Here is a 23,429-nt window from a genome sequence, read left to right on the forward strand (position 1 = left end):
TTACTGTTAAGCATCACCTGAGTGCAGCCCCAGCACCGGGGCCTTCCCTTTCCCATCGTTCAGGGTACCACATAAGGAAGAATAATTTAATGCTGCTTTTCATGAAGTCGGCCCCCAGCCAGGGGCAAGTTAACAGCCCAAATGCCCAGCTCAGCCCCCCTGCCCTGGCCCCGGGGCTCCCATGTGTTCCCAGCACTGCCACAGAGCCGAGGCCTTGGGCTCCCCTCCCTGAGAACGGCCCACGGGGCAGAGAGGCTGCTGGGCACCTGCCTTTCCCACCCTGCAGCCCTCCTGCCTCACGCTGCTGCCCCGTGCTGGGTCCTGACCCTCTGGGTGAGGGTCCCACAGCCCTGAGTAGGGCAAGAGTTTGGGGAGAAGCCAGTGTGAGGCGGGGGGGCTGCCCCGCTCTGCTGGGGGAGCCCCTGGTGTGGGGCTGGGCTCTACGAGCTGGCTGGTTTGGTGAAGTCGTCCACCCCTGTGATAGTGGCCTTACAGAAGAAGCAGTCCTTGTTGTTCATCAGGTGCTGGTTGATGCAGGCTCTGGGACAGAGGAGGAAAGAGCATCAGCCCCCACCCACACGGCACAGGGCAGGGCCAGGGGCTGGCAGTCATCCTGGTGGAGGTCAGACATGGGAGCTACTCACTTGCATGACTTGTGGGAGCAGGGCTTGAAGATGGCAGAGATGGGGTGTGCGTAGCAGATGGGGCACAGGTCTTCCTCGCTGGTGGGCTGTGGGGGTTACCAGGAGTTAGCAGTGGCATCCAAAGTCCCGTGTCCCAGGCCTGCCGTCAAGGACTGGGACAGGGCTGGGGCAGGGGGAGGACTCACCAGTGTGGTTGCAGCTGCCTGCTTGGACTCCTCACTCAGATGGTTCAGCATCTTTTCCACCTTTGCCAGCTCCTCAGTACTGATGTACTCTGTGTCTGGGGAGGAAACTGGGTGTGTGTGGAGTGAATGGGACCCTCAGGCAATCCTGAGGCTGCTGCACAGGGGCTGCAGCTGCCCTTGGGGACCAGCCAAGACAGGGAGCACTGGGTGCTGAGAAGTACAGGCTGGCACTGGATACATCCCCATCCAAAGTGCTGCTCCTGGGGTGGTGGAGGAGGGCATAGACGCCTGTCCCCAAGACTAAAAGGGCTGGGATGTCGCAGGGTACACAGACACCGGCCGCCCCATTCCTCCCTCCCCAGCTGTGGGTGGGTGCTGAGCACAGCCCAGCTCCCAGTGCAGAGCCAACACTTACAGGTGTGCAGGGAGAAGTGCCGCTTGTCCGTGGCCGGGGCGGCTGCTGCCAGGGCCGAGGGCTCGGCGTGGCCCAGCAGGTACTGGATGGAGCGCAGCTGGAAGCAGGGATCTGCCAGCAGCACCGCGGTCGCGCGCTCGGTCCTGCCAAGGAACACAGACCTCAGACAACCCACCCTGTGCTCCCACACCAGCATCCCCAGCTGGTGTCCCCCTTGTCCAGGGGAACATGCTCAAATGCAGCCAAAGAGCAGCAGCCATCCTCCTCCTCCTCTGCCACCCCGACTCAGAGGCTCCGGGATCAATGTGGTGCTTCAGCACTTGCTGAGGCTGCAGCCCTCGGGCCAGGGCCTGAGCCTGAGGCTGCTGCAGGGCAGCTGAAGCATCCAGCACTGCCCTTGATCACAGCACCTCCGGGGAGGTGCTCTGCAGAGCCTCACGCCAGGGGCTGGGGTCCTCCTGCACCAACAGGACAGCTCAGGGCAAGCGGGTCCCCCCAGAAGGCAGGAGGGAGGAGTCGTGGCCCTCCCTGGCTTCAGTGGGCACAGCCAGGACGGATGAAGGTCGCCTTAATGAGTGTCTCCCTCGGGCACCAGTGCCGTGGCCTGGTAACAGCCCCTGGCAAGGAGCAGAGCTGTCTCCGTGGCTGGCCCAAGGGCAAGCAGAGCCGCCCCAGCGGCAGGAGGGGCAAGGGAGCAGCCAGTCAGCACAGGCTGAGCCAGGGCGCAGGGAGTTAACAGCCCCTTGCCTCGCAGCAGCCGCAGCCGCCAAATTAGCTTTTTGCTGCCCTAATGGAAAACAATTCCCCAGCTCTCCTCTTCCCACTAAACCGCCTGAGCTCTGGATAATGACATTCCTGCGTGTCCTTCACCCTATGGCCACTCCTTCCCCGTCAGCAGCCCGCGGCACCCCCTCTGCCGTGGGGACCCCACCGGGCTCAGCCCCCCCTGCTCACCCCCGGGCCGGGGGTGCTGGGAAGTCCCCAGCTCGTGGCGTGATGAGGATTTGGGCAGCAGGAAGGACCGCGGCTGGGAGAGAAGCAGCACCGGGGGGTGACTGCCATTCCCACTCCCAGCCTGGGTGCAGGATGTGACACGAGGGGCTCCCAGAGGTGACGGGTTTATTCCAGCATTCTGCCAGAGGCTAGGCAGTGGCGGGGCAGCCGCTTTATGGATTACAGCGGGTCGCAGCTCTCCGGCGGCTGCACACCGGTGCGGCCAAAGTGGTCCTCGGCTCCCCTGGGGACGAGCGACCACGCAGGGTCGGTGCTGGCCGCGCATCGCTCTGCCCACCCGCAGGGAGGGCCACGGCCAGGCACGGGGACGGGGACCGGGCCAGGGCCACCACTCCCCGCGCCGGGGCCAATGGGATCCCGCCCGGCCCCCTCGCCGCGCACCGCCCGCGCGTAAATAGGGGCAGGAGCGGGACCGCGCTCCCGGAGCGCGCCCGGCTCCCGGAGATGCTGCCCGGGAGGGAGCCGGACGAGGCTCCCCGGAGGTCGCAGCGTGCGGATGTGCCCCGGCGGCGCTGAGCCCTGAAAAACTTCGCACTCCAGGGATGAGCAGCTCCAGGAGGCAGCGAAGCGCCCGCCCAGCCCGACACACAGCCCCGGAGCGCCCGAGCGCCTCAGCCCCCTGATGCCGATCGCCGGCGCCCACCCGACCCCCGGCAGCCCCCGGCCCCCGGCAGCACAGGTACGAGGCAGCCTCGGGTGAGCCGCGGCAGAGCCGGGCAGGGCGATGCCGCCCTTTAGGTCTTTTCAAGCCCCACGGCTGGAATCGGGATTCTCTTTCGCGGGGTGCAAAAGGGCGTCTGTGGATGCTTGGTAGAGCCAAGCCAGCATTCAGGGAGAGACGAGAGACGGCGGCAGATTTTTTCTCGCGTCTCATCGAGCCTGATTGTGGCGCCGGGCTGTACAGAGGCTCCTGCCCGCCACAATGTCCTCGCCGGTGACCGCGGACTCGGTCTGGCCGCGGGTGGCAAAGCTGTTCCTGCTACTGCTCCAGCTGTACGCCCTCCGAGCCTCCCCGCAGCCCCACCGCTGCCCCGACACCTGCATCTGCACCTCCGACCTGCTGAGCTGCAGCCAGCAGATGCTGCGGTGGGTGCCCGAGGCACTGCCGCCCACCACCAGCACGCTGGACCTCAGCCACAATGCCCTCACCCAGCTCCACGACCACTGGCTGGCCGCCCTCCCACACCTCGAGGCCCTCCACATCAGCCACAACCAGATTCGGGACCTTTCTCTGCGGGCTTTCCACAATGCCTCCTTCCTGCGGTACCTGGACATGTCCTCCAACCACCTGCAAGCTGTGGAGAGGCACTACTTCGAGGCGCTGGTGAGCCTGGAGGAGCTGCTGCTCTATGACAACCACATCAAGCGGGTGGATGAAAATGCCTTTGCCAAGCTGAGTGATCTGCGGAAAGTCTACCTGAGCTGGAACAACCTGACCACCTTCCCCTTCCATGCTGTACAGGGGCTTGGAATCCACAAGCTCCGCACGCTGGACCTCTCCTCCAACAGCCTGAGCAGCATCCCCGTGGAGGTGGTGGCAGCTCTGCCCGAAAACATCGGCAATGGCTTGTACCTGCACAACAACCCCATCCGGTGCAGCTGCCCACTCTACCTGATGCTTCAGCGCTGGAATCAGCGAGGTTTCAGCTCCGTGAAAGATTTCTCTGAGGAACACACCTGCAAGGTGTCTGACAATGTACCCCGGTCTCTGATCAAGTTCCTCAAACACAGACACATGTTTGAGAACTGCTCAGCGAGCACCGAGGACGCGCACCTCTTGCACTTGGAGGTGGTGGTGGGCCAGCCCATCCTGCTCACCTGTAACACCAGTAACACCAGCCTGCCGCATGCTGCCACCACCTACATGTGGATCACCCCTCACCACGAGCCCATCAAACACCCAGGGAACAGCAATCGCTCCCTGGAGCTCTATCGCAACGGCAGCCTGAGGATCGCCGCAGCCAAGCCCTGGCTCTCGGGGGTCTACGTAGGCTTGGCCATGAACAGCCCCTACAACTTCAGCAGGATGTGCGAGTTCAACATGACCGTCCTCTACCCCAAGGCAGCTGGGGAGACCTTCAGCACTGGCCTCACGACCCTGCTGGGCTGCATTGTGAGCCTGGTGCTGGTGATCATCTACTTGTACCTCACGCCGTGCCGCTGCCTGGGCTGCTGCAAGAAGCCGGCCCCGCTCAGCCCCCCGCAGGAGTGCAGCGCCCAGTCCTCCATCCTTAGCACCACTCCCCCTGCCACCGATGGGCCAAACCGCAAGGCCAGTGCCAACAAACACGTCGTCTTCCTCGAGCCCATCAGGGAGACACAGAATGGCAAGATCCGCCTGGCCCTCGGTGAGGACTTCCCCGACCCCAAGCACCCCAAGGTCCTGCAGCTCAAGTCGGACTCAGAGTCCATCAGCTCTGTCTTTTCTGATACCCCCATTGTGTCTTAGTGGGACAGAGCTAGGAGGAGAGCTGAGGCCTCCCAAGAGCTGGTCTCCTCCATCGCGGCTAGATCAGGATTATTGGGCATCCCGAGTTCCTGGCTTGACCACGACCCACGGGAGCGACTGACATCACCCTCAACCGCTTCACCCGTGGGCTCCTGGTGGGTTTTGGGCCACAGGAATATTGGTGCCCAGCAAGAACGCCTGGCATAATCTGCTGGCAATGGCCTTGTTAGCACACGGGTAACGCTGATGAACCCAGCATGCTGGAGAAATATCCCTTCATTTGGGCATCCACCCTCCCTAATGAGACACCAGGCCTGGGGGTCTGTCATGTCCCCAGGCATGAGACGCCCAACCTGACACCACTGCCACAGACCCCCCAGGCCAAGGAATAGCTGTGACAAGTGGGACACTGTCCTGGCTCATGCCAGGGTCCTCAGGAATGGCAATGCACCATCCTCTCCCAGCACACGCCGGTTGCCATCAGCATGTCATGGCTGGGAGCAGGGGACTGTGACCCTGTCACAAACAGGGGGTAAACACCCCCACACCCCTCCCCAAACGTGGCCATGAAGGAGGGATGGAGCTCAGCGTCTGACCAGCCACGCAGCCAAGCAAACCTTACAAGCTTTTTCTTCCCGAGAAGCTGTAAATCGTCAAGGCAGGATTAGGTGACGAGACACAGCGCCCCAGCCCGCATTGCTCAGAGCTCGCCGTGCCACCAAGGACACTGAGGTCTCCGATGCACCACGCGCTCCTTCGCTGCTTCTCCTTGAGGCGGACACGCGCTGCTCAAGCACAGCTATTTAGGCAGTAACCTAATCAGCCTATCGATAAATGTGAGTAATCCTCCCCTCTCCTGGGTTGTAATTCTCTAGTTCCATTGGAATAAAAATGCCTATTTTTTTAAGCTCACGCTGGGCTGAGTGTCTCCTTGCCCTTGCAGCAGTGTGCAGCTCACGGGCACAGCGGTGGGAGGCTGAGGTCTGAGGGAGCCCTGAATTCCTGCAGGCCCAGCACACGGAGCCAGGCAATCTGCACTGCACTGGCAGCCTCTGCTCCCATCAAATGGCCTTCAGGTGGCCTCGGCAAGGGGGTTAAATGTGCTGGTGGTCTGCTGCTGGTGAGAGAGGAGCAGCCAGTGGTTTGTCCTTGGGAGGGCAGGTCCCCTAAATGATGCCTGGGAGCTGGGGAAGGAGCAGCACCAACTGACATGAGGGCACATCCAGACCCCAAAAGGAACAAGCAGGGTTTAGATGCAGGGGAAAGATACCACTAGGGATGGGGCCGGCACTGCCTTTGGCAAAGCCCTGGTGCTCCCTGCAGATGGAGCCCCCCACTCATTTCACCTGTGCTGCCTTCTCTGGCACCCACCCTTGCCTCTTCCTGAAACAGGGAGAGGTTCTGCACCGCACAAAATGCCTGCCTGATCCCACAGAGGGATAAGGGTGTCTTACCCATCTGCCAGTCACCAGTATCCCATCCACAGCTGGAGCTGGAGCAGGAGCATGTGGCCATCACATGCAGCAAAGGGGAGGCCAGGGCTACCAGCTGTGGGCAGGAGCACAGCTCAGACATCATGGGGACAGGACCCTTCAGAGACCTGCAGGCCCCTCCCATGGCTGAGCACCCTGGTCCCAAGAGCTGCTGGCAGGAGGGGAAGAACCCTGTGGCATCGGGACCACACTAGCACACATCCTTTCAACTCCTCTGGCTCTGAAATAAGCAGCTTTTTCCTAGCAAAAACTCAACTTTGTGCCCAAATAAATTGTCAATACTGCCCCCTCCCCCATCCAAGGAGGGGTGAGTGTTTGGGAGAGCAGCTCTCCTGAGGCAGCCTGGCCTCCCAGCGCCGCTCCCGACAGTGACTTTGTGCAGCTCCGTGCGGTCCGTGCCCCGCGGCTGGCGGAGGTGACGGATGCACAGCGACAGCCCCCGCTGGCTGTGCCCTCGCTGCCCCTCGCCCGCCACCGCTGGCCCTGTCACCTCGCGTTAGCACAGCGTCCTGACGGGCCCAGGACGCCGTGCCAGCCACACCGTGGGCTGCCAGGGGCTGACGAGGCGCGTCGCTGTCGGACACAGAGGTGAGCGGCACCTTGAGGGTGGAGCTGAGGTGCTGCCATCGCCCCTGGCTTTGCACCAAGGCAGGGATCCCATGGGAAGGAAGGTTTGAATTTAACCTGGGAATGTCTGGGAAAGAGAAGCGACCCAGCTGACTGCACCCAGGTCCCAACCAGACAAGGGCACTGACCTGAGTGTGGCCCACACCTGCTGAGACAGTGCCAAGCCCGTGCCAGAGCATGTGCCACATCTAAGCACATCTTCCTCCCCAAGGAAAGATGAAGTGCTGCTCTGGGACCCAGCACCAGGAGTGGGTGTTACCCACCCATTATCACCATTCTTATCTGTCTTGCCAAAAATCTTCCCCCTCCCCACTGCCAATACCAGCTTCCCAGGCATTAGTGTTTCTGCAAACCCGCATCCGCAGCTGAGGATAATGACTGAAGACTGGGGAAAGCTCAGGGAGTGTAAGAAAAGCTCCCTGTGGCCTTTCCAGGGACACATCAGCCTGAAAAAGCCCAGGAGAGCTCTCCTAGGCTGGCTGCAATTCTCCTATCCCTGCAGGAAAGCTGAGGCTTGCTCTTCAGGGACTTGCTCTGAGATCTGTATCCGTGCTGCCCTCAAGGCATCCCTCTGCCTCTAGCCAGGAAAGTCCTGCTGCTGCTTTTCACACATTCCTGATGCTCAGAAAGGATCCCACACCACCACGCTGCTGATCCATGAGTGCTGCGAGGTGGTTTGAACTGTCGAAGCAGTTCATTAAGCAGCCTGAAAGGCAGAACATCTCAGCAAGGAAAAACAGCCAGGAGCAAAGCCTCTCTGACAGGCAGGAGCTGGGAAACCTAATGGATGCTCCCCAAGGAATACACTGTCCTCTCTTGGCAGCCATCTCCACCATTACACCCCTGGCTCCCTGCCAAACCTCCCTCCTGCTCCTTGACTCTACAGGGCAAATAATGGGTCAGCACAAAGCTCACTGGGCCTGGCACACAGGGACCTGTGCCAGAGTGTGTGGGGATAAGGACTAGCTTTGGGATAAGGACTGGCTTTGGGGACCAGTGTCCAGCACTGACTCCTGTCTCCTCTGGCACTTCACACCTCAGCCAGGACAACTGGGGTGCACTGACTGCCAGTCCCATCCTGTCCTCCTCTCACCAAGGATGGACACGGCAGGGCCTGGATCCTTTCCTTATGATGCTCACAGTTTTCCAGAGAGCTCAAATCAGCAAAGCCAGGTGCTGGTCAGCACAAGGTCTGCTCCTGCCTCCCAGCATGTGCCTGACAGCCCCAAGGGGCTGGGAGAGCCCAGCCCTGGCAGTCACATCACTCAGGATGAAGGCAGCTTGTAAAAACACTGGCCACACTCCTTTTTTAACCATGAAACCTAAGCCAGAGCTAATAATTCTTCTGTGCTCTGGCTCACGCTCACCCCAGTGTTACACACTGCAAAACTACAGTACCACCCATTTTCTGAGTTTTTAGAGCAAGGTACCAAGGATTCCTTTAGACTGTATGGTCCATGAAACATCTACTCCTGCCCCTCCTTCCACCACAACTTGCTCACCAACACTGCTGAGGGAGCATTAATGTTTAAGGGATCAGTAATTACAAAGTCTTATGGGAACTATGCATAAAACTGCCATGTCCATGGGTCCAGCCAAGCCCCCAGGGTCCCAGCAGCACTTGAGCACACACCTGGGTGGCCAGGCTGAATAGGAATCTGCAGACTGCGATCTTCTGATCTTTCTAGTGGAGGTGATCCCAAAACAATTTAGCAAATGAGCAGTCTTTTTAGCCTTCCTCTCCCACCCAGTCTTGTGCCTCCTTATCTTTCTGCTCACCAGTGTGTTGCTCCTGCCCCAGGAACTCCTTTATCTCCTCCCAGCCTATCTTTCTGCACTCATCCATAGTTTGCAAAGGAGAGGCATGTGGAGAACCAGACAGAAATATCCCAACATCACACCAGCCCAGTGCTGCTTCTGGCAGGTCCCACTGGCTCCTGCTCAGCATCCCACTGGTTCAGCATGGTTGTTTCTGGTCCAGGATTCCTGTCCTGTGCTCTGATGGTACCACCATGATCCTAGTGAGCACAGTGTGTTTCCTTCTGTCTTCTCCATCCTTCATGCAGAAGTCCCTGGGAGATGCACCTTGAAGGCTCTTTAGGACTTGTCCTGTACAGACTGGTTCTCTGGCTCCTTGCATGTGTCCCAACCCTCTCCTCACCCTGGCAGCATCACCTCCCTGCCTCTGAGGGGATGGAGGAGCAGAGCAGTGGCCCTGCCCTGACACAACCCAGCTCATTCCCACTCTGGGATGGCCACTCACTTCCCACAAAGCCAGTCCTAATTACAGCATGCTCTCACACACAGGGGACCACAGCCTCACCTCTGGGCCTCACCCCTTCCCCTGCCACTCGCTCTCACCAGGATCCTGACACCAGCTCTGGCCAACACTGCTCCATTAGCTCACTCTGAAAGAGGCTTAATAGAAAATCTGCTCAATTATTTAGCAAGCACACAAACGGAGGGATGATACTGCCTGAAGACAGCCAGGGTCTGTGGTGTGGATTCAGCCCAGCTCCTGGCTCAGCCTGGCAGATTTCCTCTCCTCCCCGCTCAGTCATTAAGGCTGCAGAGGGAGGGAAGGGACATCCCTGCCCTCAGCCCTGCCAGCCCCTGACACTCCCCAGTGCTGCCCAACAGCTCTCAGACCTGAGGGCTGGGAGGAGGCACTCACCACGAGCAGCACCAGCCCATCCTGCCTGACCCAGCAAGGAAATGCACCTCTGCTCTCTCAAAAGCACAGCCTACTCCATCCAGGGACCATGGTGAAAGATGGATCAGCTATCTCACCACAGCCCGGCCTGGGCAATGTTCCCTTTCCTTGTGCTTAATGGCTCTGTTTGATGCCAGGAGTGCACAGCAAGAGAACTCAATGCCTGGATGAGCTCCTGTGCTGGGAAAGGAGCAGCTGAGGCATCTGATTGCAGCCTGATAAGGTGATTGGATGAGTTGGCAGGGCCCTGGCTCTTACTTACTTACTGAACTTCCCCACTGCAATGTTCTCATCCCATAAATGGGACTTTGTTCCTTCACTACCACATGAGCCTATTCCCTATGTCCCAGATGTTTGCAGCACCTTCCAACCAAGTGCCTGGCACAGTGTCTGCTTGCTGGGTTAGAGGCAACCAGAAAATACACAGCTAAGCCAAGGAAGTCTCCCAAAGTCCTGTCCCTGTCCTCATTCTCTGGGACACAGGGAACCAGTCAGGGTCATCCTGTCCCTGGTAATTCCCACAGGGACGTTCCTACATGCAAATGTGGGTTGGAAAATCTCTTTGTTAATGATCTCTCTCAATCTGGGAGTTACCAAATGGGACCTGGATGAGATTTCTACCAGCTTTCAGCACTGCCCAGGCAGAGTGCTTCTGGGGAAGGACAAAAGCCCATCCTATTATCCTGCTTGCTGCACTGAGAGAGAGAAAGGAAAAAGGAAAGCTGTCTACAGATGAGTCCATGTAAATCTGCTCTGGAGAGCTTGGTTACCTACAGGACCCTTTAAATCACTTCAGCCATAGCAATCATCTCCCATGAGTGTGTAAAGAGGAAGGCTGGAATTCTCCTGTTGCATTCCTCTTACTCATGCACCTGGATACAGATGCTTCCCACTGCTGTGCTCTGGGTCAGCCATCATTGACATGCACCATCTCCCTGGGTTTTGGGTGATTGCTACCCCAGCTGTGCCTCTCAGGCTTCAGCACTCTGTAGTGATGGTGCCTTGGACAGAGGATGAAGCCAGGGCTGAGCCCTCGAGGAATACAAAGGCAGCAGAAAAGCCTCAGGTTTTTTGTTTTCTCCATCCCATCTCTGTTTGCCATTTCCCAGAACTGCTCTGTAAGTGAGGTGCAACACCCAGTCCTCAATTCAGACTGCTGCCAAGAGTGTGGGAGCTCAGTGCTCCCTTCCCCTTGACACTCTGCCTTTGATCTCTGCCATCCCCTATGCTCAGGGCAGCAGCAGAGGGTCACCAAACCGCCTGCTTTGGTTCTTTTTTCTTGATTGACCTCAGTGGCTCCCCTGCAACATTTACTTGCCTTTTATAGATCACTGACATATCAAACCTCAGGTTTAGTGCATGGCTTTGCAAAATCACACAGAAGAATTTTGCTTTATGGATATTTTCCCCTGTGCTTCTTCCTGTTCCACCTTCTGCTTCTCCCACTCAGTCAGGTCCACCTTAAGGACACAATGCTTTTCACACATCATTCCCCTATTTTCCATTTATTTATCCTTTCCAGTGCTCAGGGAAGTGACTACAAAGCCCTTGAACATCAGAGACTTGCCAGCTCCCTTGAGCACAGTGTCTCTGGTTTGTGATGGCACAGTCAAAGGCATGAAGGATGTTGTTGGCACTCAGGAGACAGTGCCACTTGGTGATGACACTGGCTGCCTGGAATTCACAAACCCAAAGCACAACGGGCTTTTCAGGGAAATAATAGAGTCTGGAAGGTTTCTCTCTCTTCAGGATTCCCTAGAGCCTAGGAAGGATGTGACTGATATCCCACTACCATCTTCCCAGTGCTCTTTGGAGTTTGATAAACTGAGGGACAACCCTTCCCCTTCCCCATTTTGATCTGACAAGTGACCTGACCTGGGACACATGTTCAATGGAGAGACAGGCAGGGAAGGACTTCTCATCCTGGCATGCAGGAACTGTTTTATCACCTCCCCCTTCCCTTCAGGAAGAACTGTCTAGTTGTGGCATCAAATCCACAGTGTTTGCCCTTTCCACAGAGCAAGGTTCTGAGGGCAAGCAAAATCCACCTCTGTTCACAGCACAGAAAGGCCACTGATCAATGACCTTGTGCCCAGGTTTTGGCACTGTCACACTTGGGGCTGTAAGCCTGGTGCAGCAGCCACGGGAGGCAGGTTATAATTAGATGTATTTATGTACATCTTTGAGTCCTTGAGAGAAGAAGCTGAAAGACTGGCTGCAGGGCTGAGCCACTCGGCCAGATGGGACTCTGCTCTGCAAAGCCAGACACTATTGTGTTCTCCAAACATGAAAACAAGCAGGATGTACAGCACAGACAGAAGAGCCCCATCTCCTACAGCAGCCTACCGCAAACAGTGACCAGGTAAGACACCTGCAAATGACACTGGGAGACAGCAAAGGCAGGGCTTCAGAGTGTCTGAATAAGTCTATTTGCAGGACTCAGAACAAGCAGACACAGACACATAAATGATCAGGTCAGCTGTGGCTTTGTTCAGCCACAACACTCCCCCAGTGATGCCTCTCTGAATAATTGGCTACCATAAAGACAAGATTTGTTTAATCTTAAAATCAGCATCATCCAAGAGCCTGGAGAAGACTTGTCTCACCTTTGTAGCACATGTCTGGGCAGCCAGAGAGCTCTGCACACATTCTGATGCCTTCCTAAGAGGGGTCCAGGGTGAAGGAGCTCCAGTGAGCTCACTTCCAGCCAACACTGTGTGCTGCAGCACTTTGATGTGTCACCACATCAGCACAGCTCTATCACACGCAGCAGCCACACCTTCCCCCAGCAGTTGTCCTGTCACACAGTGCCAGACCCCATCCCAAGGAGGAAGGCGCACACATGCTGTCAATACAGCATCTCACAGCCACCTCTTACAAGGGTTCTCCATCACAGGCACCTCTCACAAGGGTTTTCCACCACCACAGGAAGGGGCTTTGCAGTAGCACTGGGATGCAGCTGCTACAGGGAATGTGGCTCTTTGGTTTCTGCCTGCTCCACACTCATCAGCTTCACCTCAATTTAGTCTCCACACCCCATGTTGCTCCTGCAACACCTCCCATGTCCCACTGCAGCACCCAGAGCAGTGCCACACACAGAGACCCTGTGCTTTGGAAGGCAAAAGCCACTCACCCCTGAACATCAGTGTCCACCAGCAGCCGGACCAGTATCCCTGTCACAGCCACAAGGATTGGGTAATGGTCCACGCTCTCCAGCCCTATGGAAGCAAAAGAGAAAGGTAAGAGCTTCTGCCACCGTGTGACAGGCAGAGCAGGGCAGGTCTGATCCCATCCAGCTCTGCACTAACCTTCAGTCCAAGCCATCCCTCCCTTCCCAAGGGCACACTCCCAGCACGTTTTCCATGGACTCACCTGGCAGACGGAGGTTGACCACTCTGTCAAACAAGTTCCTTTCAGCTGTCACACGGTTCAGCACCTGGTTCAAGAGCTGTGTAGGGAAAAGCAGAGAGGGTTTGTATTTTCTGGATGGGCCTTCCTGTGAGCAGCATCCAAAGAGCTTTGGGGCAGCATATCCTTATAGTTTGGACTCAGTGCCTGAGAGCTGGTGGATGCACAAAGGGAGACTCACAGCACACACCTAGCTTGGCCCTGGCATGGAAGGAGTGGTAGCACATCACGGTGGTTGTACCAGACCAAAACCTCCCAGGGAAGAATCAGTCTGAAGTCAAGACACCTGAATGTCAGCACCTTCCACCTAAATCTGAATTCTCACCTGCAGAAGCCAAGCTACTTCTGCAGATAAAAGCTCCTGGCAAGCAGAAGCTACAGTCCCCACAACAGCCAGAACCTGTGAAGAGTGAGCTGGCAGCCGTGGGCAAAAGCAGTGTCAGCAGGGTGAAGCACAGTCCAGGTCCTGTCCTGCCTGGAGCTGGCAGCAGGATGAACCTACCAGCTCTGAAGCACGGGGTGAGTGCAGAGAGCAATCTGCAGAGATGGAATCAGCTGTGACCACACTTAATTAGCCACCATTAGCTCTCACCCAAACCCCCAGGGGGATGAGTAGGGACTGCTCCAGGCTTGACACACTGCTGCAAACTGAGCTCCGCCTCTCAAATGCAAAATCCCTCTTCCTGCTGCCCTAATGCACAACAGCAGAACCCTGCACTCCTCTGTGGCCTGGTCAGTGGTGGAGCATGGCTTCATAACAGCAACAGGTAGCAAGGAGGAAGCTGCAGCACCCCACTCTCTGCTGCACATTCCCCAGCTTGCCTAAGCCACCTGCTAAGGGCCCCTCACTTTCCTCCTCACTCAGCTGAGCACCTCCCTCATGATTATGGTACCAGACCCCGCTACCTCTTGCTCTGTTTCACCTACTCAGAGCTCTGAGCCCAGAGTACCAACCTTTGTGGTACTGCTAAGGTACAACCAGCTGCTCTCCACCAATCCAGTGTGTACAAAGGCAGTCTGCCCTCAGGGCTTTCCAGGATTGCTCATGCTTTAGAAAAGAAACTAATTTAATGGAGCCTAAGGGGTGTTGTGAGTTGGAATGGGGCTGTCCCAGTCACTGTGGCAGGAAAGTGGAGACATTTACTACCGAATTCTAGGACTGAGGGATAAAGGACCAAGATGCCTGCCCAAACACTGGCGTGTGTGCCCTGTGAAACTGGCTACTTGTCACAGGAGAATTCAGCATTTACTGGCCCCTAATAAGGAAGATTTAAGCAGCTGACACCCTCCCTCCCAGTAGAAGTAGAAATCAGCTGTGACCAGAGCAGTTGCAAAGGAGGGGAGCAGTTGATATGTAGAGATTTTAGGGAGCACCACCTGTTCTGCAGCAGCTCTAAGTACTACAGCACTTGCAACAGGAGCCCCTGGTTCACCACACATCCACGGAGAGGGCAGAGGGGTCTCTGTGCCCCTCCAGATGCTGCTTCTTCACACAAGACGATACCTGGGCAAGCCTCCGAAGCAGCAGCTCTGACGACGGGCGATTCCAGTCGAGGAAGATCTCTGGTGCCAGCGTGACGGTCATTTCCAGCACCCTGAGCAGGCTCACCGACAGGTCAAAGCAGGTGGCACACACCTTCAGCTGGCGGCTGTCCACGAAGTTCCTCTCCAGGCGCTCTGCTGCCTGCTGGATCTGCCAAGCAATAGAGACACCTTAAAAAGGAGCCCGTTCCCAAAAGGAGGGCTGCGACCCCCAGCCCAGTGAGCTGTGCCTTGAGCCCCTCTGTGTGCAGGACACAGCACCCATCGAGTGCTGCATCCCAGAGCACTGTGCACACCCACCTCCTGAATCATGCCAATGAACTCGGAGAAGGCCCAGTTCAGTTGGTTCAGGACACTGTTGAGGAAGCTGGGGGCCAGGTCACGGTCGCTGCGGAGCAGGTCTGCCATGTGCCGCTGCAGCAAGGTGGAGGGACACGGCTCTGAAACCAGACAGCAACAGCTTCAGTGGCCTGGTCCCGGGGCAGCCACGAGTGAGGGGCAAGGGCAGGCTGAGAGACCAGTCCTGGGCTTGGGAAATGTTGGCTTGTGCCTTACAGTAAGCAGAAACAGCAGGACATTGGGAGCTGGCGCAAGGACGATTCTGAGCAGTGATCGTGCCTGTTGGGCCTCCCAGCACTTATTTCCAATGCCAGCCTGAATTAGCCAGGGAAAAGCCCTCTGTGCTTGCTGCTGCCTACATGCACAGGAGCACTGCCCTGCAGCTCAGAGCATCCCTCTTGCTCAGCTCTGCAGAGGCCCACGGTCAGCTCAGCATTAATTGCTCGATACCAGTGTGGCAGCAGCTGCCTGGAGCCAGCACAGCCACCCTGGCCTCACATGGCCGTGCCTGTCTGCCTGTGTCTGGGGAGGAAGGTATCCAGTAAATCCCACTCCTTAGAGGCTTCTGTATGGAGCTGAGGCTGGTTCTGCCCTTAGCAGGCTCAGGCAGAGCAGCCTACACTCTCCAGCCAGGTTCAGCCCAAGCACAGACACATCCCCTTGGTTTTGAGGCATCTCATCTCTGGACTTCCTCACTACCAAGAGCATAGACGAGGTCAGGGCCAGCAGCTGGGAAGCACAGTCAGGGCTGTGTGGGACACCAGCCCCAATGGATGGGCAGGGAAGAGAAGGGCGCACAGATGGGACAGATTCTGCTCACCAGCAGAAGTACCCTCTGTCAGCAAGAGGCTCACAAAACATTCATTATGACAAGGGAAGGGTACTGGAGTTCAGCTGAAAACTCAGAACTTGGAAAGAGAAACTTGAGCAGATTTACCACCTATAGGGAAAAACCCCAATCTAACTACATTTTCCTCTGCTAGAAGCTATTAGAAACAGCAGGTGGAAACCCTGGCAACACCAGAGGATGCCCAGAGGAACAAGTTGTGCTGTGACTGCAGGAGCTCTCTGGGGTTGCAGCCTGCTCGAAGGGCCAGTGTGGCAAAGCAAACTCAGGACAACTTCCATCACATCTGTAGGAATCAAGAAGCAAGGCATAACTACAGGTAGATTGCTAGCTGGGATTAGCAAAGCCAGGGAGGGATGACAGGAGACCGTCATCTGAAATGGAAACAGGACAAATTATTCTGTGAATGCCCACTAGCAAGTTCAATGAACTTCTGTTATTATGGAGGACACTCACTGAATCTCACAGTGCATAATCACCCCAAGCAGGCCAGTGGCCCAGCTTTGATCCTGTCTCAAAGCTCATTTTTGGGAGGGATTTCATCACAACAAATGTCTTTGATGTCCTACTCCCATCCACATGTACTTTCCAAGCCTTTGGCTACACATGGCTCAGGGACTGGCCAAGCCAGACATCCTTTTTACATATTTATTGGTCCTCTGGGGATTTCTTGCCCAGAGTCCTCTGAAACTGTGTAAGCCTTTAGTATTAAATATGTCCCAAAGCAACACTCCACAGTTCTGCTGTGTGTCGCAGAAGGAATTCTGATTGGAGAATGGCTCCTACTTGCTTTATTTGTTAATATTTATTCTCTGTAACCCCTTCCTCTGGTGGTAGAGACAGCAAGATGCTCCTCTCCAGTCACTTCCTCCAGCTAGCTGTGATTCCAGACCTTCATGACAGTCTTTTAAACAGGATCAACCTCAGCCAGTGCAGTTTCTCCCACTGAAACTGTCCCATCTTTGTCCCTTTTGCCCCACCTTCCTGAAGCCAAACATCTCTCCCAGGTTTTCTTTGTAGAGGTGGAATCAGAAGCACACGCAGCATCCAAACCACAAGCGCGTGGCAGATTTGCACAAAGGCATAATGTGGTTTTGGTTTTGTTCTGGTTTGCTTTCCTCATAATTCCTGTTGTGTAATTTGTTCCTTGGGCTGAACATCAAGCTGCTCTTCTCTAAAAGATTACAATAGGTTGCCAGCTCAAGGATAACCCTCAGGAACTGGTCCAGAGGGACAAGAAGAGAAGCCCAGGAGTCAATGCTGGGGCATACCTTGTCTTCTCTGCCAGTGATGGGTGAAGGGGCACAGCACACTCTTACTCCACCACTCTGCACTTGGTGATGCTGAGTTCTATCCATGTTTTCTCTCCCAGTTGTTCAGAATTGAAAGGTCTTCTTGCAAGGTTAAGTTTTTAGTGCCTTCTTTTCCCCAGCCTCCCTTCAGCATGTAAAAACTGCTCTTTGTTAAAATTGCTGATGTATTAGTCCCTTTCCAGCCTTCAAGTACCAAAGCAGTTCTAGGCAGAGATCACGCTCCTCATGGAAGAACTCTGCATGTTGTCATGCTGGTCTGTTGCCAAAGCCTCTTTTACTAACATTGCAAGTCAGGACAGATCTCAGGATGAGCTGCCCAGCCAAAGTCTACCTCATTTGAAGGCAGCTTTGTTTTATTTGAAGGATGCTCCTATGCTTGTAATAACTTGCTTTATTCTGATTTTTAGTCAATGACTACTTCCTCACAGTCTTTTTTCAATGAGTGGTGTGATTCTGCAATTCTGGGTTCTTAAATGCTTTCCCTGGTACTGGCAGACAGTGCCAGACTATAAGAGCACTGAAAACTGGTGCCTTTTGTCAAACCTCTCCACAGGTAAATGTGTTTACTGAGGATTTTAAACCTAACACCAGGAAATAATTATTTCCTTGGCTTTTGTTGATCCCAAGAGGATTCTGAATCTAAAGATGCTAAGATTACTGCTACTCTTTGAAAGCAACATAAGGAACAAGCCCTGGAATAGAGCACAAACAACTTAATTCCTTGCACAGGTTCCCAGATGAGGTAATTATTACTGGTATCCAAAACCCCAGTCCTGGTGCTGTGTCCATCTTCATTTCCAGTATGTTCACCTTTGCTGGGACATTCCCACCCACCTCAGTTACCACTGCCCTCCTGGGCAATGCCACATCCCTTATGTGCCACTGCAGGCAGGGATGTCATTTCACAGGGAGCCTGTGGATACTCAGTGATGGGGAAACTATCTTGATCCTGGTACTAGGAAGTCATCAATGCTTCAAAATTTGTACCTCCCTAATACAAAACCCACTCAATCGTGGCTTAGCCTTTGTTATGACAGATAAACATCAGTCATTGGAAGAGAAATTGGCAGTTTTTCAAGGCCAGAAATTTTGACCTCAATACATTTAATGTGGACAACAAAGTGTGGAACCAAGGGGTTGTAGATACATCCAATGTTTCCACAACAGAAACTTCCCTGCAAAAATATAAACAGAATAGAGGAAAAGAAAATCTAGGTAGGGGAAACTGTGAATTAAAACACAGAGTTCTTTAAGAAGATTATGAGGGAGCCAGAAAGCCCAGTGCTTGTATGGGGTTTCTGGCTGAGAGAAACCAGCAGATGAAGCAAAGATGTAAATTAAAACATAGGAGGTAAAGTGAACGTAATCAAACATAGGTAATGGTAGGCAAAAGCAAGGAGAAAAGGGGTAGTAGATGGAGAAGACATAAAAAACATCCTTGACTGGCCATGGTAATGCAAAGTTTTTTCAACTATAGGAAAAAAATATAGCAGAATTATTTAATAGAAGTAGTAATGGCAGAAAGTCTAACAGTAGCAGAAGCCCATTATTAGAGAGAGTTAAAAATTAATAACGCAGGCAAAGTGGAAGCCTTCAATAAGTGCTCCTCCTAGATAATGGTAAAGAAGGAGTCACGTGCTTTCATCACAGGAAGGTAATTATGTACTTTTATAGTTTGCTAATGACCCAGCAAGATTTCTAACAGGGCTAATTGTGAGATCTCTCCGTCAGCAGCCTGAGGGGGTCTCTGGACACAGCAGCAATTACAGTAGAGCTTGAGCACAGAAGGGGAAAGCCCCAAATGGAGCAGATTCAGAAGTAAAGCAGCTCCATCCAACACCAGTCTGAGTTTTTGAAAGGCTCCAGATGTGTCTGTGAGCCCATGTCAGTACTCCCATTTGGAGAGCATTTAGAGAGGACCAAAGGGGAGGCTGCAGGGCGAGGCAGAGGAAAGCAGGCAGCACCCGGGGATGAGAGATCCATAAAGGTTGAGTGTGAGGCATCAGGATGGCCCAGATCTCCTGGGATCCATCTGTGCCTCCAAAGCAAAGCCCTGGCAAACCTACAAATGTGAGTTTTGATTCCATGACCAGCACATCAGGGAAGGTTCCCACCTGCATAGCACCAAACCTCTGGGGCTGCTAAAAACATGGCAAGGGTGAACACCCCACCGGGCTCACAGAAAAGCAAAACACCTTCCTGAATAAGACAGAGAGGCCACACATTTTTCACCACTGAGAAGGACCAAGAAATGAGTTTACCATGGTACACAAGTGCTTCTGAAGAATAAAATGTTGTAAAGCAGAGAAAGGCAGAGTAGCAGCAGTGGAAGACAGAAGGTGAAGTTAGGTAGGGGAAATGGCTTCAAATTGAGAGGAAGCAGGTTTAGATTAGATATCAGGAAAAAATCTTTGAGGGTGGTGAGGCCCTGGCACAGGTTGCCCCAAAAGTTATGGATGCCCCATCCCTGAAAGCGTTTAGAGCCAAGTTGGACAGGGTTTGGAGCAACCTGGTCTAGTGGAAAGTGTCTCTGCTCATGGCAGGGGGTTGGAACAAGAATGAGCTTTAAGGTTCCTTCCAATCCAAATCATTCTATGACTCCCATCAGGAATTATAAGCTATGGATTTATTTCTGAGGGTGAGCAATAACCATCAGAAGGGCTTGTTCAACTACCACCAGCTGATGCTTTTGGTGTTGTCAGATCAAGGTGGGATCTCCTCCTGAAAGTCCTCTTCAGCTTAGGCAATTTGCTGGACTTGGAAAGGGGACAGGGGTGAACTTTCTGGCCTGTGTTGCACAACATCTCAGCTCGATGATCTCATGGTCCCACCTACCTTCCCTCAACCTGAGGGGTGTGTGGGCAGAAGGCCTGGGGCAGAGCAGCCCTGTGATACAATCTGAAGCCACCCTGCAGCTCTTGCTTTTCCAAGCCAGGCTGGGCCCAGCATGGAGCCACTGCTGCTGCTCCTGCTGTGCGTGCCAGGACAGCACCTGGCCTTGCCTAAAGTCATGGTGAAAGCAAAACAAGTCCCTGCAGCACAACTGAGCACAACTACCCCAGCTCTGAACAGCCCCGTCTGCTCTAAGGAGCCAAAGTGAGGCAGAGCTCTGCTTGCATGAGAGCTGCTCAGTGCCAGCAGAGCTGAGGAATAATTCTAGGAACAAGCAGGGACACAGATGGCCTTTCTGAACCTCTGCCCCCTTGGGCTAAGCCAGACAGCATCCATTGCTCACCCTCAGTGAGCACGGGCAAGAGGCAGCAAAGGAGACCAGGTTGTCTGTGCTCTGGATTTTTCATGGATGTTGTGAGGCAAACCTCCCCAACCTGTGCAGTCTTCTAAGGAAGCATCCCAAAAGTAGGACAAGGCTGGAGCATCAGAGAAAAGGTATTTGCCCACACTCCCTTCAGATTGGCCTGCAGCAGCAGACCCAGACAAACAGGGATTTACTTAGTCCAGCAGTTTGTCCCATTGACATTGCCAGTGCTCAAATTGCAACAAGGTGAAGACTGATGGGTGTGAAGAGGAGGGGGGGTCATCTCCTCCTCCTTCCCTGGGCAGCATCTCAAGGACACCTCTGAGTCCCCTGTCCCTCTTCAATTAAATCAGCATTCATTATTGATTTGGTTGAGCCTTAAAATAGCCCTTCCAAGAGTAAGTCCCCAGTAGCCAGCAGGGCCACTCTGGGCTCAGGCTCAGACTGTGTGGAGCCACACGATGTGTGGAGCAAGGCCTCGACAGCTGAGCAGCTCTGCTGCTGCCCCAGAGCTCCTCAGGATGGGCTGAGCTCAGTTACCACCCCACAGGACTGGTGACAGCCACTCAGTGCCTTGGTTGTGCATTAGGAGAGTGAGGTGACAGCCATGAGATCTCTCCTGCATGTGTGCCAGGGCTTCTCCATCTCATCTCAGGATGAGAGGAACCCCTCCAGCAGGGTTCTGACCCCAGAGGTAACCCTGGTAAAACAGGTGCAAGAGCAGGTCCATGATGCAGCCTCAGAGACTGACACATGAGCACAGCCCCCCTGGCTTCTCCCAGGGATGGAACTGAGGAAAACAAGCACTTGTGAAGCTCTCTGCCTACAAAGAAGGGTCTCTCTAGGCAGAAGAGGGGAGGCAGGGAAGCTCTCTAAAACTACTCCACCAGACACGAGAAGGTCACACAACAAACTTACTCTGGAAACTAGCAACAGAGAGATCTCCTGGGCACCATGGGCAGGAGAGAGAAAAGAGAACAAGAGTGCTGTTAGAACAGACAGGCAGCTCCCTGGGCAGGGCTCAGCATACACCTCCATGTGCCACCTGTCCTTCTGTCCCCCGTCCCTGCGCAGGTCTCCAGGAACAAAGTCTGGCACAAAGCCTTTTCCACAGCAGAGGGGCATCAGGAATGTATCCACACAAGCCCAGAACCTGTGAGGGTAAAGCTGGGGACATGATCTTCAGCTCAAGAAAGGCAACTTCTCCCCACATCTTTCTCAGCCACAACAAAGCTGAGAAACTCCTCAGCTCAGTGACAGTGCTGAGAACCAAACTGCAGGGCCCAAGGCAGGACAGGCTCTGCCAGGCTCTGAGAGATGCCAGGATAAAACATTCCCTGATTGCAAACTTACACAGTGACCTGTCTCCTCGGGCATCTGCTCCCTCTCAGAGGGCACCTGCTGCTTGGCAAACATGACAGCTCTTCCCCACAGCAGCTGTTCACTGTGCACAGGGCAGAGCTTTCTCTCAGGCTAAAATTCTGGTAAGGATGCAGTCCTGGGCCTCTCTCCTTTCCTTTGGAGGGCAGAACCCCTGCTTATGATGGGTCTAACTCATCATTTGGCATGCCCAAATCACCAGTAGAGAAGCTGGGGATGGCCAGGCTGTAAAAACCAGGCCAGGAACACCCTACTTTGGCAACTATCCCAACAGCTGGCCTGGCCCATAGGGATAGCTGCTAAGGAAGAGGCTGTCCTCCCTAAACACCCATCAGAGCTCTGAGTGCCAATCCCTGTCCCACTCACTCTGCAGGCTGGGGAGGCTGGCATCCTCAGGCTTGGTTTTCAGCAGGTGTGGGAGCCGTGTGTATCTGTACCCAAAGCCACAGCCCTGGCAAAAGAGGAAAAGAAAGATCTTAGAGGCCGAAAAACAGTAGCTGCTGCTACTGGAAAGTGAAATGTTCAGTGTCCCAGCAGCCCCAGGTGCTGAGAGGGGCAGGGATGCAGGATGCTCACCCGCCACAGCCTGACGAGGATCCAGTTGGTCTGTGCCCAGGGTCGCTGCTCATAGGGAGCCAGGAGGTTCTTCATCATGGAGATCCGCCTGCCAGACAGGGCCACAGGTCAGCCCACAGGGTTTGGGAACAGGAAATTAAACTGGACACACAGTAGGACCCGTGAAGCTGGGGCAGAGCCACTGGTAAAAGGGTGACAGAAGGCTCCCAAATAAATTCCACCACCCTGCTGGCAACTTGTGGACCCTCAGTGGTGCTTGGCAGCCCTCCTGCTCACTCACCCAGCCCTGCTACCACCCCCCAGCCCTGCCCCAGCTCCCCTGGAACAGGCAGGGCAGCACTTACTGCTCTTCTGGGATCCTCTCTACAGCACGCAGCGAGTGGGGGTAGCAGACGTAGCTGGCCAACGCCTGCATCAGGGAGTCCCGGATGTCTGGGGAGGAATGACAAGGGACTAGGCCAGGCACCCAAGGACACAGCACACCAGGGAGCACCTGAGTGCCACTGGCTGGAAGAGACTGGCCCTCATGTAGAGGCACATTGTCCCTGCTGACATGGAGAGCATGCTTAGGCTCAAGCAGCTAAGAAATAAGCCCAAACTGGATATGCAGGTAGCTGGGACATGAGTCCTGCTCTCAAAAGGGTGTCCTAGGTCATGTATCTACCCTGCAATAAGCAGGGTAAGGACAGTGCCCAGCCTCATTTTGAATGTGGAGGCACAAGCACTGAACAGATTCAGCAGGCAGATCCAGTAGAAGCCTAGTGAGCCACTGGCAGTGGCACTGGCCAGACCCATGACATTATCACCCCAAAAGCACAGGAATGCAGCCTCACCTGTGCCCACAATCCTCGAGTCAGCAAAATGCTTGGCCAGGATGGCAGCGAGGCGCATAAGGGTCTCTTCATAGCCTGCAAGACACAGAGGGAGCAGGGTCATGGCAACAGCCTGAGGGGCAGCCCTGTGGTCCCAATGGTCCCGTGGACATGGCACAGGCCATGGAATGAATTTCTGCTACAGCTAACTGCAGCTTAGTTGTGTGTCCAATTGTCAAAACAGAGAGCTGGGAAAACACTTCCAGGAGAGCAGAGATTGAAACAGTTATTTAGGGAAAGATAAAACCATGCAATAGAGTTGGATGTCAAGGGAGAAGTGTCTGGTGCAGAAGAGGCTGAGCAACACAAAGAGCACCCTAGGTCTATGCAGAAAAGCCACGTCCAGCCTGCATGCA

General features: G+C 54.7%; 2 protein-coding genes across 2 annotated transcripts in view; one reads left to right on the forward strand and one right to left on the reverse strand.

Moving 5' to 3' along the window:
• Window positions 1–72: 72 nt before the first annotated feature.
• RNF123 (ring finger protein 123) overlaps window positions 73–23,429 on the reverse strand; it is a 47,738-nt gene continuing 24,381 nt past the window's right edge. Inside the window, exons 28-39 of the mRNA XM_053953370.1 lie at window positions 23,035–23,109; window positions 22,546–22,633; window positions 22,202–22,289; window positions 21,992–22,076; window positions 14,791–14,930; window positions 14,453–14,641; window positions 12,913–12,988; window positions 12,674–12,758; window positions 1,245–1,387; window positions 830–924; window positions 645–730; window positions 73–540 (exon numbers count right to left, since the gene is read on the reverse strand). Coding sequence (XP_053809345.1) covers window positions 441–540; window positions 645–730; window positions 830–924; window positions 1,245–1,387; window positions 12,674–12,758; window positions 12,913–12,988; window positions 14,453–14,641; window positions 14,791–14,930; window positions 21,992–22,076; window positions 22,202–22,289; window positions 22,546–22,633; window positions 23,035–23,109 — 1,250 coding nt within the window. The 3' untranslated portion in view covers window positions 73–440. The remainder of the gene's footprint in view (window positions 541–644; window positions 731–829; window positions 925–1,244; window positions 1,388–12,673; window positions 12,759–12,912; window positions 12,989–14,452; window positions 14,642–14,790; window positions 14,931–21,991; window positions 22,077–22,201; window positions 22,290–22,545; window positions 22,634–23,034; window positions 23,110–23,429) is intronic.
• Window positions 2,701–5,594, forward strand: AMIGO3 (adhesion molecule with Ig like domain 3). Its single transcript, XM_053953371.1, has one exon. The coding sequence runs from the start codon at window positions 3,181–3,183 to the stop codon at window positions 4,705–4,707; it is 1,527 nt and encodes a 508-aa protein (XP_053809346.1). The 5' UTR covers window positions 2,701–3,180; the 3' UTR covers window positions 4,708–5,594.

The sequence above is a fragment of the Vidua chalybeata genome, chromosome 12 (genome assembly GCF_026979565.1).
Source record: "Vidua chalybeata isolate OUT-0048 chromosome 12, bVidCha1 merged haplotype, whole genome shotgun sequence".
Taxonomy (NCBI): Eukaryota; Metazoa; Chordata; class Aves; order Passeriformes; family Viduidae; genus Vidua; species Vidua chalybeata.

Coding starts and splice junctions, on each gene's coding strand:
- AMIGO3 (XM_053953371.1), top strand. CDS start 3,181: ATGTCCTCGCCGGTGACCGCGGACTCGGTCTGGCCGCGGGTGGCAAAG.